Raw genomic sequence first — 16,985 nt, forward strand, 5'->3', positions numbered from 1 at the left:
TCCTTCCTATAATTGAAATTATATACTATCTAGTATTTGATTCAAAATTCTTTGGAACAGGGAGAACGCAGGGGGTGGAGATTATGAAAGGAACTGACTAGCAGTATGTTGATAATCACCTATGCTGAGTGATGGTAATTCCAGGGGTCATGATACTATACTAACGTTAAAAAGTTTTTTTTTTTTTAAACCATCTCAAAACAGTTTCCCACTCTTTTAATCCTTTCTTTTCTGTTCTTAAAATGTTCAGAAGAAAAGAAGGCATGGTTAGGTACATGGTTAGGAAAAGAACAACCATTTCTTTTCCAAGACCGTCTTCAAATCTTAAAAGGGCAATCAACTACTCAATTACCCAATTACTGGCTTACAAAATCAGAACCTACACAACCTAAATCTCGTAAACCGAAGGTTACAATTTTAAAGAGGATTTGGTGGGTCTATAAAGATTTAATCTTTGTATTTTAACTACTTTAAAAAGATACAATTTTTTAATATGTACAACGACTTATAGACCTGAGTCTATTTAACAATTTTAACCTGTAATAGATTTGAAAGCAATCATCTCACAATTGCTAGGAACCTCAAACAATGTTCTCTAGATAGGCTGACAGGCATGCACACACACGTGTGCAAACATACACACACAGCCCTACACACATGAACAAGACTACTGGTCATTTTATTTTACTTATTTCTTCTCTGAGCAGAATCTCAGAAATATCTATGAGAGTCTAGAAAACTCTGGTATTGATGTACAAGAGTACAAGAGTACAAGAGAGACATAAAATCTTTAAGATACCCAAATATTATTTTAAACTAAATTTTTATGCCATTTTCAATAACAAAAGCATTATTTTTTAAAAAAGAAATGTGTAAGAGCTTTTCATTGAGTGTATATTTATGGTATGAAAAATGCAGGACTGTGCTTTTGTATCACTCTGCAAAAAATCATTACCATGTTTTCTGAGGATAGACATGAATGAAGTAGTGACAGTCCTGGGTATTTTCCTTCTTCTGCTCCAGCTCTAACAGGTATTGACGGAACTGTAACTGATGCCCTTGAGACAGAGGAAAATATAAAAGGAGGTTTAAGTTGCAGGTGCAATAATGGAAGTCCAAGGGAACTCTGAGGAGGTATCTCAAAGGGCCCTGGCTTAACATCAAACAGCTTTACTGGTTTTATAAATGTTGAAGAGTCCTGTTGAGGTGTCAGGTGTTCTTGTCCAACTTTCTGATCCAAACTCGCATCCTTAGGGATTTCAGTAATTATTGTTTCTGCCCATTTCCTTCTGCTCCACTGCTTTTTCTACAGTTTCAGTATTATACTGGCTTGAATTCAAATGGGACATTGAAGAAGTGTCCATTGTACTCTTTGGCAAAGGAGGTTGGAAGAAATCAGATAATCCCCAAGCCTCTCTTGGCTGTGGCAGAGGCCTGGAGGGAACTTCTGGGACTCTTCCTGTATGTAAGGAAAGGGGCTTAAATTCATGCTTAGGCTGAAATTGAAGCAAAGGAAAACGATCACCAGGTCTGAAAGCTTTTGCAGCTGGGATAAGTTTAGGTGTCTTTGGAATGGCAGACGATGTGGACAAAAGGTGGAGGTGAGCAGTTCCATCAGGGGCTGGAGACAGTAAAGTGGTTGGTAAGCTCTGAGACGGTGCAAGTTAGTCCTCTGTTCTGGGGTTGGCCTTCTAATTGACAAGATGAAACACTCCCATGTGGAACATTCTGGAATTAAAAAAAGCTATTATATAAGTTTAAAATACATTACAAACTCCTTGTTTTGTAAATGATGTTCAATATGCTTTGGAGGGGGTGGAATATAGTAACTGCTAAAAAAGTTATTTACTCAAATAACCAACAAATGAACTACCAGGACAACTTTAACAGCATGATTTAAATGCCTACCTTTAGATTTCCGTTACTGCTTCCAGCAGACTGCACAATTTCTTCATGGCAGTGAGGACTGTTCTTGCCAGGCTCTCCGGTGCACTCTCCCATGGGTTGTGGGTTAATGAAAAATCTCTCCTTCAGATTTCTACTGTCTTCAACATCATTGCTCCCTCTTGTGGGGTTTGATACTTGGCTTCCCACCAAATGCACAGACTGAGGCTGCTGTAGAAGTTGATGCACACCCGGGAGGTTAGCAAAGGATGATCCTACTATTTGCATCAGGCTCATGAAATTGATCTGTTGCAGCTAGAATAAAATAATAATTAAAGAAACATCTTAATGTAATGAGAAGAACCTAAAGAAGCAGCAACAATTACCTGGGTATTCCAGAACAGTCATACTTCCGTCTTACTGATGTCTTGTCAGACCTGTAAATGCTGAGCAGGAAGCATAGCTGGATGAGTTTTTTTTTTTTTTTTTCAAAAAAAGAAAAAGAAGAATAGCTTCCTGTCTTCAAGGAGCTGTCAACTGGGAATATGAATTCATAATGAGACTTGGGACTATCTGTAAAGCAGTTTACATAAATATCCCAAGGTTCATAAAGGAGTGATCTGATGGAGTGGGTGAGGATAATGAAAGAATTCCTAAAATGGGTGTGCTGTGAACAGGTTTCAAGGCAAGAAAAAAGCAGAGATTAGCAAGCAGGTGAAAAACGAAGAATTTCTGTGGAAGAGCTGACTGAGTGAAAGGCGAGGACATGCACAGTGGCTGACAAACCCTGAATGATAAAATCCCCTGAGGGGCATTAAAAAAAATCTTGATGGCTAGGTCACACTCCACACTATTAAAATCAGAGTGTCTGGGCATATGAGCGGGATTAGTATTTTTTTGAGATGACCAGGTGATTTCAATGTGCAAAAAACCTTGGGGACCACTAACATACACACTGGCTTACAGGGAACAGGAAATTCACAGCTAATGAGAAGAGAGGCTACCACAGTAGTTCTCAAACGTCAGCATGCATCAGAGTCACCTGGAGGACCTGTTAGAGCTCTCTCTGCTGAGACCCCATCCCCAGAGTTTCTGATTCCAATAGGTCTGGGATGGGGGCCTAAGAATTTGTGTTTCTAACATCTCAGTGATGCTGGTGTTAATGGTCCAGGGCCCACACTTTGAGAACTACTGGACTTGTGAGAGTATGGTGCGAAAAGAGGGTGGTAAAGCTGGTCATGGGACCTTTCAAGCCCAAAAGAAGAGTCTGCACTTCATAAAACAAACCAACAGGGAAACACTGTAGGCTGTAAAAAAAAAAAAAAAAAAAGTAGGTTCCCTTTAATTATATAAAAGAAATACATGCTTCCTCTAGAAAAGAGCAAAGTAGCATAAAAAAGAAAATAAAAATCATTCATGATCCTAGACCCAAAGATAACTAGCATTGACATTTTTAGTATATTTCCTTTCACTCTGTATTTTCAAAACATGATTGATATATAGTATACAAATTTGTATCTGAAATTGACTGAAGATTTTAAAACAGGAAAATAGCAATATTAAAACAATATCTGAAGAAAAATGTCTTAGAAATGCACATATAAGACACTGGAAGTGTGAAGTTCTAAGAATCTAAGGTTGGCTACACTTACAGAAATAGCAAGTGGCTGTACTGACATATGATGTGGGCAAAGAGCCAAGGGGGCATGGTAAAACACTGGATATGGGTAATGAAAGAAGATAAAGACGACTCTCTAAGACAGTGCTTCTCAGTCTTTTGTGTGCATCAGAATTATCTGGAGAACTTGTTAAATACACAGGGCAGTGACCAGCAAAGTCCCTAGGTAATCCAAACAAGAAGTCTGACAAATGCTTGTGAAACTTCAAGCATGTAGACTCGGTCATGCTACTAAACAGAAAAGGGGAAGAAGAGGCTCAGCAGAATGAAAATAAAATCAGTTTCAGTAAGTTCCATGGAAAGGTGAGACATGCTGAAAAAGTATTCCTATCAAGGCCCACAAGTTCAAAGAGAAAATTAGTGCCAAGAATCATCAACATGAAAATGGTATATTGCATCACATAAAAAAATATGGTAGTGAATGCAGAACACATGAAGAGAATATTAGATCTGAGGGAAATTAAAGTTTAAGGAATAAAACAGAGAAAGGAAATAATTTTTAAATTGTTGACAGAGAAAAGGGTAACCAGGTGAGAAAAAGATAGACGTCAAAGCAAACAGTAGTTTAAAATGTAGCTGACAATTTCAAACCAAGCCAACATTGGGTTGAGAGTGATAAACAGGATGTGACAGGCTGTGTTAGAAAATAAACTTTGGATACCTTTCAGCAGGAGTCCTCTCGTCTGGTTTGATTACCCCCCACCTCACTTTTGTGAGCAGCTCCACATCCCCACATCCCACATCCCCATGAGCTCAGTAAAAAAAAAATCATGAGAAGTAGGGAACTCAGCCTAGATTCTAGGCCCTAGAGTAAGGAACTTCTGAACGACAAATGAAGAGTGCCCAAAGCAGAGAAACCCTGTAATTTTAAGTTTAACTTGTCTGTTTCTCGAAGTTTGTTCATATTTTAGAAACTTACATACATATCGTGTGTAGATTTACTTGTTTATATGGAGATGTGCTTACCTGAACTAATTTAAACATTTCATCTTGGAGCATCTGCCTAACAGAATCGGAAGAATGTGCTAACTGAGCCCTGGGTCCGTTTCTCGAGGCTGGCTGAGCTGTTGGCAGAGGTGTTTGTGAAGAAACATCGATTTCATTTGGTGCCAAAGGTGGAGCTGAGGAGGATTTATCTTTACATGCAGAGATCTGTGCACTACATGGAAGCATATAAATAAAAAACACACTAATCAAGAAAAAACAAATTAGATATTTATAATCTGGATATTTTGAGCCTACTTTTTTCTTCTACTTTAAAGGCTTTCTGGAAGTTTTCCACAAAATTTGAACCCTAACGCCTATCTCACTGCACCCTGCAGGCCCCAGATACATTGTCATCAGCACAGTTATTTATCCAAATGCCTTTATTAACGGACATGTTGTCTAGTGGGCCACGGCCCCGCCCTATGGTGTTACAATCCAGGACAGTTCACACATTTATTTTACTTTCCGGGTCCCTGTAGGCATCTGAGTTTGAGACCTGTGCAATCATTCTGATTAGCTGTACAGACTATGTAATTTGGCTTAGGAATGTATTTGGGGGCAGATAAATTTAATAATCCAGAGTGGAATCAAGAAAACTAGGAAATGTATGGGTTAAAAAAATGTTTAATTCTGGGATGGGTAAAGCAAACCCCTGCTGATCGTCATTAAACATGAAACAATAGTCTTGTGAATATTTCATTTCCAAACAAATCAGAGTTCATGTTTATAATTAAACCCTGACAAAAAATGCTATTTGGAAATAAAAATAAAAGATGAAAGTAAGTTTTAAGTTAAAAAAAAAATGATTGGGGATGATTCCTTAAAACAGAGATGTTTTACTCGGTTTTCTAAGCAAATCAATTTCATAAACTAAGGGAGCAGGCACTATCACATCCAAATTAACTGATCGTCTCTAAAAAGAAAATAACACATTAAATTGAATGTAGATTTATTTGGGTTTACACTCATTCTCTTTCAGCAATAATATTTGTCTTTTATCAAGCATTTCACGTGCTTAATAACAAAACTGTGTTTGACAAATCCATGAAAAACAGGCATTTCAACTAACTTGCCTATTTTAAGACAACTTTATTGGCCTTTACTTTCTACAAGTAGCAAGGAGATAAATTCTAATTACGGAGAATTTTTCTAAAGTAAAGCTGTGCTGTATCATTCTTCTATTTCAACGTAATTTGTAAATACTATACACATTGTTCAACTGCTGTAAAAGAAGTTCAAAAGACAGAACTGGATGAATCTGTACTATGAGAGAATTCAAAGGATTTCATATGCTATTAGAAATCTCTTACAGGCTGAAAATGAGCAACAACTACATCATTCAGTAATGAATCAACTACTTTTTTTCAGAAAAGACTTGTTCTAAAATAGTTCTTTATGTACTCTTTCAATAACAAACTTAAAGGTGTCAGAAATGTGTATCTATTTCAATGTGTATCTCACTTTCAATGCTTAATACTGCTTTCATTTTATTTTTCGGTTTTGGCCAAGATGCTTAGTAATTATTTCAAAACGGTACAGTAGGCATAACTTCATTCTCTTATCTACTTGTAATCATATCAAAATGGTGCAGCACCCAGAAATTCTTACCTAGAAACTTCTGAACTTGTATCTACACAAAATGAATGAGGAATGATGTGCTCAGGATCTGAAAAGGCTTCAATCATACTGTAATTAAAGATGAATAATCAATTAGGAAGCAAGATATTCTTCATATCATCTAAGGTACAGGTGATCTAATGCTCAACCATCTAAGAGTCTAACTGTCCTCTAATCTCCTATGACGCTTAGCTCATAATTATAATCTGTTTACATCCGTCCCCATAGCAATTAGTAACAGATTCAAACAAAAGCAAAGAATATGTCTGTATGGCTTAACAAACAACTTGAACACTACTAAGCACTCGGCAACAGAAATAACAGAATCTAAAATAAGGGGAAATGAAGTTAGCTGGGACCGCAAACTTCACTTAGGAAGAGGCAGACACTTTGCTCAGGAACACTACAGACCCCGTTATCACACCTGCAACTACAATGACTAGTTTTTTACTAATAGAAATATCAATATTACTTATAAAGGCACAGGACATTAACATATTTGTTTTGTTAATTATCCACAGAAAAACCAAACAAAATTTATATATGAGAAGAGAAAGAAAATCTAATTATGTTGCTCCTCTTATCCAAGGTAATTCTAAAACTCTAAAACTTCAAAAACTCTAAAAATGAAGAAATCATGCTCAAACTACAACAAATGAAAACCGCCTCCAGCTCTCCTTGAAGCAATGATAAGCTAGCTAGCAGAGCACGTGCACATCACAGCCCTATGGACAGTGTGTACATCACAGCCCTACGGACAGTGTGGTTCTCATACCACAACAGTGAAAGATGATATATATATATATTATGACACATAATGATTATTCATTTGGTCCAATAAAGTGGAATGAGTATGGAAAAGTAGTTTCCTAATTAGCAGCTGAATACACTTTGGTCTGTTTACAGCTATATTTTACTTTGATAAGGCTGATAGTGGTAGGACAAAAGGCGTTTTAGATATCATTATATCACGCTATCAAGATTTAGAAGTATAACATTTACTGAAAAATCATCACTGCCATTTCTATTAAATTGAAGTTACAATTTCACTAGGAACACAATATCATCATAAAATATATATTGTAAATTATGAGGGAAAAAAAACCCTCTTCATCAAGTGAATCCCAGATGAACCTTGGCCTTTGTTCAGTGAGGTAAACAAGGCAGTTGTAATCACTTTCACACTTTCCCCCCCTTACCCTTTCTGTTCAGCTGATTTTTTCTCCATGCATGTCTCGAACAGTTCTTCCCTTGGACACTGAACTGCTCCTGTGGAATGCTGTTAAAATTAATAGTACCCCACCCCCCAGAAAAAAGAAGTGAAACAAACAGCTGTTACTGTCTTAGGTATCTTGAGTTTCACATTAGCCACTCGCCTAAAAACCACCTAAAAGCAAGTGAGAAACTAAACATTAAAAGGTTCTCCCAGTCCTGCTCTAACCAGATCTTTATACTTTTATGTCTTTAGCCCGAAGCCACTGAGCATATTAGACTACAAAGCCAAATGATGTCACTAGAAATCATTTACAAAGTACTCACAAATACACTGTAAACTACACACACACATCACTACGTAAGTAAGTACAACTGACGTCTGAACAACACGATTTTGAACTGCACAGGATGCACTTATACGTGGATTTTTTTCAATAAATAGAGTAGTACACGATCTGGGGTTGCTTGGATCCCCACCTGTGCCTGGAACCAATACTCATGGACACCAAGGGACAAATGGATGTGGCTTTTTTCACTGTATGGGAGGGGTCGAAGCCCCTAACTGCCACATTGTTCAAGGGCCAACTGTGCATTGTAAAAACAACTATAAAATTAGAAGAAAAAAAAAACCTAACCCTTTTAAAAGATATTGTTTCAATAATTAGAAATGTCTGTGTGTTCTGCTTGGAAATCCAGTGTATACAGTTTTGAGAAAACAAATAATACATAAAAGTGTACATATGTGCAAAATCTGCATACTTACATTCATACATGTATACACATACATACATGCTGAATTACACATTTTGAATATGGGACACTTTCATCACTCTTAATTAATTTACTATAGCAGCTTATGAAATTAAACTTTCATTGCCTGAAATTATTAGATATCTTACTAATAACAGAATTTCACTGAAAGAAAAATGCTACAAGACACGGGTAGACTCCACAATCTACAGTATACTTTTAAGACATTACAGCCTTGGTTGGATACATTGAATATAAACACTTAAATATAATTTAAGTTACTTTATCCACTATTTATAGACTTACTTCTTCTAAATGCTGTGGTGAAGTCTGCATACAAAAGGCAATATTGGGACTTTCAATGCTTCCAACAGGTTCTTTGGCATCCTCTATAGGGAAACAAGGAGAGAGAGTAAACTGACCTTTAGAAAGACAACTTACTTTTTAGAAGGTTCAGGAATATTACAGGAAACAAATAAAATGGCAGAAACATTTTAATATCCTCCTTAGAAAAATATCTTTTAAAAACACGTAGAGACAACCCCTCTTCATCAAGTGAATCCCAGGTAAGTCTTGACAGGCCTCATACCAGTGTGTATAATTCCATATAAAGCTCTGAGAATTTCTGTTTTAAGGAAGACTGCCAAGGAAAGGTTCACAGAATTGGTTCATAGAAATGACGACAGCCATAATAGTTACACAAGCAAGGTAAAAGCCCCCCAAATTGTGAATTCAGGTTATGAGTTAATGTGCTCAACATTTCATAAATATTACATTCTCTTTTAATATCTGGCTTTAGGACCAATTTAGATATAAGACTAACTTATCGCAGATAATCATTCACCCATATCAAATCAGTAAGGCCAAACAAAAAGATCAGCCAAATGAACTGACCTTCATAGTCTGATGGGTATATCTCCAGTTCCTCCTGTGCAAATGTTTCAACTTCTAAAAGATTCTCAGCAATATCTACAAACTCTTTTTCAGTATCATCAGTGACAGAAATCATCTCATCATTGGTTTCTTTTATTTCAGAATTTTTTGTCTCAGTTGGCATCCTATGGATAAAAATGATGCAGTTAAAATTATTATAACTCATTCTCGGAAACAAAGAGGTTGCTGTCAATTGATTCAGTCTACTGAAAAAGAATGAACTTAGCCATCACACTTACAAAGTCTTTTGCTTTTAACCACATATGGTTCATAGCAGAAGGCTAATAAAAGGCTGCTCAATGAATAACTGAAAGTCTCATTTTTATTTACTCAAATATGAGAATAATTTCAGCTTATCTAAATGTGCCATTTTCACAAAGGAATCTTTCTGCTACCAAGGCTTCATCTTTGGTATTCAAAGATACATTAATCATAGTATCACTTAATATGTAAAGATGGATGAAATGATTAGTTCAACTTCCTCTGACACAGGACATCAATAAATATAATAAAGGGACCTCTTGCAATGGATTAGCTGCTCTCTCAGAAGATACAAGCTAGACTAACAGGGAAGAAACAAAATTTGTAATGAAGTGTTAAAGCGCTTCGGAAAGCACTTGCTTCCTGCTTCTCCAGTTCAAAGAAATGTTCATTTCTTTAACTTTCAAGGGTTCAGTTCTCCTTTAAGAACATACAGCTTCAAACAAGATATCCACTGAAAAGGAAGGTATAATCGGCGACTTACTTCAAGATACTCTGACAAGATTCATTTTGATCACTTCTTTCCTCAGCCCCACCTTGGGTGGATACTGCAACCAAACAGCCAGCATCTGCTTTACAGTCACTCTCTACATCGGGCCCGGTCTGAGGCCCAGGGTAATTATTCTCTGACACCTAAAACAAACCATTTATAGTATTTAGAATTCATTATTGAATCCCTTACTGTTCATTATATTTTTAGACTATTAATACTTTCTACAGAACTTCTCCTGATTGCATCTCTTATTCACTTATCAAGTATTTACTGCATTTCTAAAACTTAATACTCGATGCTGAAGCAATGACCAAGTCTTTATTCCACCTAGAAAAAATGAGCCTACCTACACAGTATTCAAAAGAAATCAGCCTTACAAACTTGTAAGGTATATTACCAATGTTTTGAGGCCACAAAACAATAGCAATAAAAATATAAAGTTACTTTCATTTAATTCTCTTTACTATTATAAAGGCATTAAGTAATTATTTCAAAATGACATTGTGGGCAAATTTATATGCAGCTAAAAATACAAGGGATGTATCTCTTTTGTGTTACTTAGAAATTTAGGTATGCATCACTTAGAAACACAAAGATTTCAATGACAACAAATATCACAGTATCTTCTAAACTACCTTAGGAAAACAGAAAATTACCTCAAAAAAACCCACAAAAAGAAAACATAAAACAAACTCTCACACACACATTCATACTCTTCAACCTAGAATAAACTAAAAATTTAGAATGAAGGCACTTCAAAACGGAACAAATGTAGAAACTAAAAGTGTAGAGCGGGTTGACCAAGATGGCAGCATAGGAGGCTCCTGAACTCCTCTCCTCCCACAGACACACTGAACATGCAACTCCACACGGAGCAATTACATCTGAAAGGAATCCAGAAACTTGCTGAGTGACTCCTACACATTAAGTGAATGAAAAAATACTCATGTTGAAACAGGTAGTTAATGTTGAGACGCAATCTGACCATAAACCCGAACCATGGGAATAGTACCCTACAAGCAGGAGGGAATTCCCAACTCCCAGCTTCTAAAAAGCAAAGAATTTGGACACCATATATATTGCCCCAACTTTTAAGACTCCTACTTGAGGGACAGGCCTGCAAAACACCTAGCTCTGAAAGCCAAACAGGCTAGCATCCATGAGACTCCAAAGACCATAGCAAACAAAGAAGCCGTTATTAACAAATATTTGAGCGCTCCCTGCAGCTATCCCCACAGGGCTTAGCACAGAGGGGCAGGCACAAGCACCTATCTTCCAGTCTTCCCCTGGAAGGAGTCCATCTGTACACTCTGAAAGCTGCTGCCTGAGGGTCCAGTGCCTGAATACACATCTAGGCTACAGTCCTCCCCAGAGACCAGGGGAGTTAATGGACACCTCCCCCACCTTCTCCATCTAGACTGCTCCAAGTCGCCAGTACCTCCCTGGAAGGAGTTTGGACACATATCTGGTGCCCTAGTTTTTGCAGCTGCTGACTGAGGGACAGGTTTTGTCTCTCATAGTCAATAGGGCTTATATTCACAAGGCATACAGGACTGTAGCAAACAAAGAAGCAGTTCTTAATGGGTGGAGGAATACCCACCTTTTGGCTATACACCCAGGCCCAGTGCACAGGGAGTAGACAAAAACACCCATCTCCTAGTTTCTCCCCAAAAGGGGCTTAACTACATACTTCATCACATGCTGCCTGAGGGTTCAGCTGTCAATCAGCCTGAATTTAGATGCCAAATGTGATCTACACCTTTGGGACACTGATAGGTCTTGGCATAACCTCAACCACTGGGAGTCACTAAGAACAAAGAAGGAGGCTTAGATATTCACAAAGATTTCAGAGACCATCAAAAGCTCGGGCCAGGCTGATTGATGAGGTTTATCTCCTATACAAGGCCACTCTGTTTAGACTGGGCAATGTGGCTATTTTATCTAATGCATAGAAACCAACACAGAGATTCAAGGAAAATGAAGAAACAGAGGAATATGTTCCAAACAAATGAAAATATAACTCTCCAGAAGAAGAACTTAATGAAACAGGTAAGTGATTTAACTGTTGGGATTCAAAATAACAGTCACTGATATCAGGGAAGCAATGCATTAACTAAGTGAGAATTTCAATGAAGAGACAGAAATACAAAAAAGTGCCAAATAGAAATTACAGACCTGAAGAATACAAGAGCTGAACTAAAAAATTAATGGATGGGTTCAACAGCAGACTAGATCAAGCAGAAAAAAGGATCAGAGAACTCAAAGACAGGGCAGTGGAATTCATCCAGAGAAGCAAAAGGGAAGAATGAAAGATGAAAATAACTTGAGACCAATATATGCATTATGGAGGTCCTAGAAAGGGAAGAGAGAAAGAAACAGAAAGCTTATGCAAAGAAATAATGGCTGAAAACTTCCCAAACCTGGAGAAATAAACAGACATCAGATCCAAGAAGCCCAGAGGATTCTCTTTTAAATAAGATAAATACAAAGAGACCTACACTGAGAAACACTGTAATTAAACTGTTAAAAGTTAAAGACAAGGGGAGAATCTTAAAAGCAGCAAAAGAAAAGCAATTTGTTACATATAAGGAAACTCCCATAAGGTTATCAGTAGATTTTTCAGCAGAAACTCTGTAGGCCAGAAGGGAGTGGCATGATACATGAAGAGGGCTGAAAGAAAAAAACTGCCAACCAAGAATACTCTGCCCAGCAAAGCTGTTCTCCAGAATTGAAGAAAAGATAGAGTTCTCTAGACAAGTAAAACCTGAAGGAGTTCATGACCACTAGACCAGCCTTACAAGAAAGGTTAAAAAGAGTTCAAGCTAAAACAAATAGATGCTAATTAGTACCAGGAAAACATATGAACGTATTAAACTCATTAGTAAAGTTAAACATACAGCTAAACTCAGAATACTCCAGTATTGTAATGATAGTGGGTAAAACATCCATAACTCTACTAAGTTAGTATGAACACTAAGTGACCAAAGTATTAAAACAACTATACCATAACTTATTAATGGATACACAATTCAAAAAGATGTAAATTGTGATATCAAAAACACAAAGCATGGGGAAGGAGTAGTGTAAATGTGCAAACAGTTTTGTATGCATTCAAAGTTAAGTTATCAACTTAAAATAGATTATTACAAATATAATATGTTCTAGTATAAGCCTCACAGTAACCACAAAGCAAAAACCTATAGTAGACACACAAAAGATTTTTAAAAAGGAATCCAAACATACCACTATGGAAAATAAACAAATCTCAAAGAAAAGAACAAGGAACTGTAGAACAACCAGGAAACAATGAACAAAACGGTAATATTTAGCCATTTTACTTATCTATAATTGGCTCAAAGGTAGATGGACTAAACTCTCCCATCAGAAGACATGGAGTAGTTGAGCAGATAAAAATACAAGACCCAATTATACACTGCCTACAAGAGGCTCACTTCAGCTTTAAGGACACACATACTCTGAAACTGAAGAGATGGAAAAATACTCCATGCAAGCAGAAACTAAAGGAAAACAGGGGTAGCTATACTTAGACAAAACAGATTTTAAGCCAAAGACTATAACAAGAGACAAAAAACTTAACTATATGATAAAGGGGTCAATTTATCAAGAATATATAACATTAGTTAATATTTATGTAGCCAACAGGGAAGCACCTAAATATTTAAAGCAAATATTAATAGATATGAATAGAGAAATAGCAAAACAATAATAGTAGAGGACTTCAATACCCCACTTTCAACAACAGATCATACAGGAGACATACCTCAATATACTTAAGGCCATATATGACAAGCCCACAGTTAAGATCATAGTCAACAACGGAAATCTAAAGTTTTTCCTCTAAGGTCAGGAATAAGACAAGGATGTCCAATCTCATCACTTTTATTCAACAGAGTACTGGAAGGGCTAGTCAGACAATCAGGCAAGAAAAATAAACAAAAGGAATCCAAACTGGAAAGGAAGAAGTAAAACTATCTCTATTTGCAGATAACATGATATTATATATAGAAAACCCAAAAGACTCCACCCAAAATGGAATAAATGAATTTAGAAAGTTTGCAGGATATAAAAATCAATATACAAAAATAAGTTGCATTTCTATGCATATACAATGAATTATAAGAAAGAGAAATTAAGAAAACAATCCCATTCATAATTATATCAAAAGAATAAAATATCTATGAATAAATTTAAGCAGGGAGGTAAAAGATCTGTACACTGAAAACTGTAAGACACTGAGGAAAGAAATTGAAGACACAAATATATGCAAAGATATTTCATGCTCATGGATTAGAAGAGTTAATATTGTTAAAAAGTCCATATTACCCAAAGCAATCTACAGATTCAATGCAATCCCTATCAACATTCCAATGGCACTTTTCACAGAAATAGAGAAAACAGCCCTAAAATTTGTAGAGAACCACAAAAGACCCCAAATAGTCAATGCAGTCTTGAGAAAAAAGAACAAAGCTGGAGGCATCACATTTCCTGATCTCAAATTAGAGTCATTCCTCAGTATCAGCCAAGGATTGGTTCCAGGACCTCCTGGATACCAAAGTCCTCAGATGCTCAAGTCCACAGTCAGCCCTCCATATCCACAGTTCTGCATCCTTAGATTCAACCAACCACGGATAGTGTAGTACTGTATTTACTGAAAACAATCTGCATATAAGTAGACCTGAGCGGTTCAAACTCATATTGTTCAAGGGTCAACTGTACTGTAGAGCACAGTTACTGTAATCTGTATATTACTATTATTATATGCTTAGATATATTTATACTTGTAAGTACTATATGTACAGTACTTATAAATTACATATACTGTATACTACTTATACACACTATATAAGCTACAGTAGTCAAAGCAGTATAGTGCTGGCCTAAAACCCGACACACAGATCGATGGAACAGAACAGACAGCCCAGAAACAAATACACACACTTATGGTTAATTAGTTTGAAAAAGGAGTCAAGACTCTATTCAATGGAGAAAGGTTAGTCTCTTCAGTAAATGGTGCTGGGAAAACTTGACAGTCACGTGTCAAAAAATGAAACTGGGTCACTACCTTACAACATACACAGAATTAACTTAAAATGGATTAAAAACTCAAAAATAAGACCCAAAACCATAAAGCTCCTAGCAGAAAAGACAGGCAGTTAGGCTCCTTCACAACAATATTTTGGATCTGACACCAAAAGCAAAGGCAACAAAAGCAAATTTGTCAATTATACCTCAATAAAACAGAGACAAAAATAGAACAAATTTAGACACTTTTGGAATTCTCCAAGTATTTTTTTTAATCCATGTCCCAACTATTTTACCACATAGAAATTTGTTTTCCAAGAAATTCATCGTCATCTTTTTTTGAGTGCAACAGCAACTACTCAATCAAAAGATTATGAAAAAAAATACTGGCCTTGCAAACTGTCAGGTTAAAAGACAGCCCTGTTACTTGCCATTGGGTAGGGAAAAGGAAAAATAGCTAATAAGTACTAACTTCACTGATACCCATCTGCCTTTGTAGGTTTGATTCTCCAAACTCATTTGCCAGAGAGTGTAAGAAAGATGATCCCCTAATATATATGAGACATCAGTAATAAAAACTGGACAGCTGCCTAGCGCTTCCTCATCTGAACTAAAACCTGAAACTTAAAAGAGAAATAATATAAATATAATACTACTTATAATATCACTTAAAATTATCTATTTTTCCTCCTGTTTCTTTTATAAACACACATGAAACCTCCGAATCTTACAACCTCTCTGAAAGTACTTTACCTCTAATTAATCATTTTTAAGAATTAAACAAACCACTTTAGCAAATTAGATGATACAGATTACAATCAGCATTGTCAGTAACTTTGTTATTTAGTGATTCTTTATTAGAGGGGGAAATACAAATATAGTTTTAAGCTAAAATGAGAATTCTCATTTGTATATAATACACAATTCAAGTACTTACCTTAATAATGGCATTTGTTGCCTTATATGTAGCAAAATAGGGTTGTTCTAAAAGCCACAATGATGTAAGAATGGCAGCTGTAGAGGTCTTCACACGAATGACAGGACTATACTCACAGGATGATTCAGTGAGACCAGAATCACAGAGCAGTCTTCTATCAGACCACCTTATCATCCATTCCAACAGCTTTCTTATACTGCCAAATGTGTTATTTAGTGCTAAAGGAAGATCTTCTTGAGGGTTAATATCACTGCACTGAATTACTTTGAAAATACGTCTTCTAGCTTCAGTGGACTTGGGAGTGCAAAAACTATGGTTCGACAATCTCTGGATTAACAGTTTCTCTGCATTGTCATCTTGTATTCTGTAAATTGACTTTTGTTTTAAACTGAACAATCCACTCTTCCCTTCGTTTTTACTGTTTTCATTCAAAGGGTTCTCTAAAAAAGGCCTGATCTCTTGATTAACCAATACTGAAGCTGAAAGCACCTGGTTTTCTGATTTTCCAGACTCAGATGACTCAGGAACAACAACAAAGCAGGAGCCAGCTCTAAACACATTCTGGCCTTTGGTTTTGCCCTGACGTCGTTTTAATGTTGTATGTACATCAAAAAATAAAGAGTTAAGTTCATGTTCTCTAAGATGTCCAGAAAAACTAGTTAGAAATGGAATGCCAGGATCCTTGGAACCAAGTAGGTCTCTTTCAAGAACATAACTCAAGAAGAGTTCAAGGAATTTAATATACTCATCATCGTCACGTTCAAATTCCCAAACACCTATTACAGGAAGTGTATTTTGTAATAACTTTTCATGATCTTCTTTTCTTTTAGGCTTTTCTTTCTGATTACATATTTTCTTTTTTTCATTGGGCTTACCAGTCAATGTTAATTCCGTGTGATTTGGGGCATTTCTATAGCAAAACAAAATTGAAAAGACAAAATTAAACATCACTTAATCAATAAAACTGATCTTAACATTGACAATAAAAATTCTCTCCATTGATTAAGTCATACATGTTTTTTTTTTAGTACCTTGATTACCTACCTTTCAAATGAGAGGGTTGGACTAAATGATCTCTGTGTTCACTAGAGCTGAACATTTCGAGTCCAAGAATTATAAACACATTAATATCAAAAGGGAAATTTTATGTTAAAAAAGATAAAAATGTGTTCACAGAAATTTCACTA

At 36.2% G+C, this 16,985-nt stretch overlaps 1 protein-coding gene across 1 annotated transcript in view; it reads right to left on the minus strand.

Moving 5' to 3' along the window:
• Positions 1–16,985, minus strand: part of CPLANE1 (ciliogenesis and planar polarity effector 1) — a 94,964-nt gene that overhangs the window by 37,979 nt on the left and 40,000 nt on the right. The window contains 11 exon segments of the mRNA XM_014559668.2: positions 956–1,285; positions 1,287–1,664; positions 1,666–1,728; positions 1,909–2,199; positions 4,529–4,721; positions 6,158–6,235; positions 7,366–7,445; positions 8,438–8,520; positions 9,026–9,189; positions 9,810–9,958; positions 15,799–16,708. Of these exon segments, the coding sequence (XP_014415154.2) occupies positions 956–1,285; positions 1,287–1,664; positions 1,666–1,728; positions 1,909–2,199; positions 4,529–4,721; positions 6,158–6,235; positions 7,366–7,445; positions 8,438–8,520; positions 9,026–9,189; positions 9,810–9,958; positions 15,799–16,708 (2,719 nt within the window).

The sequence above is a fragment of the Camelus ferus genome, chromosome 3 (assembly GCF_009834535.1).
Source record: "Camelus ferus isolate YT-003-E chromosome 3, BCGSAC_Cfer_1.0, whole genome shotgun sequence".
NCBI classification, from domain to species: domain Eukaryota; kingdom Metazoa; phylum Chordata; class Mammalia; order Artiodactyla; family Camelidae; genus Camelus; species Camelus ferus.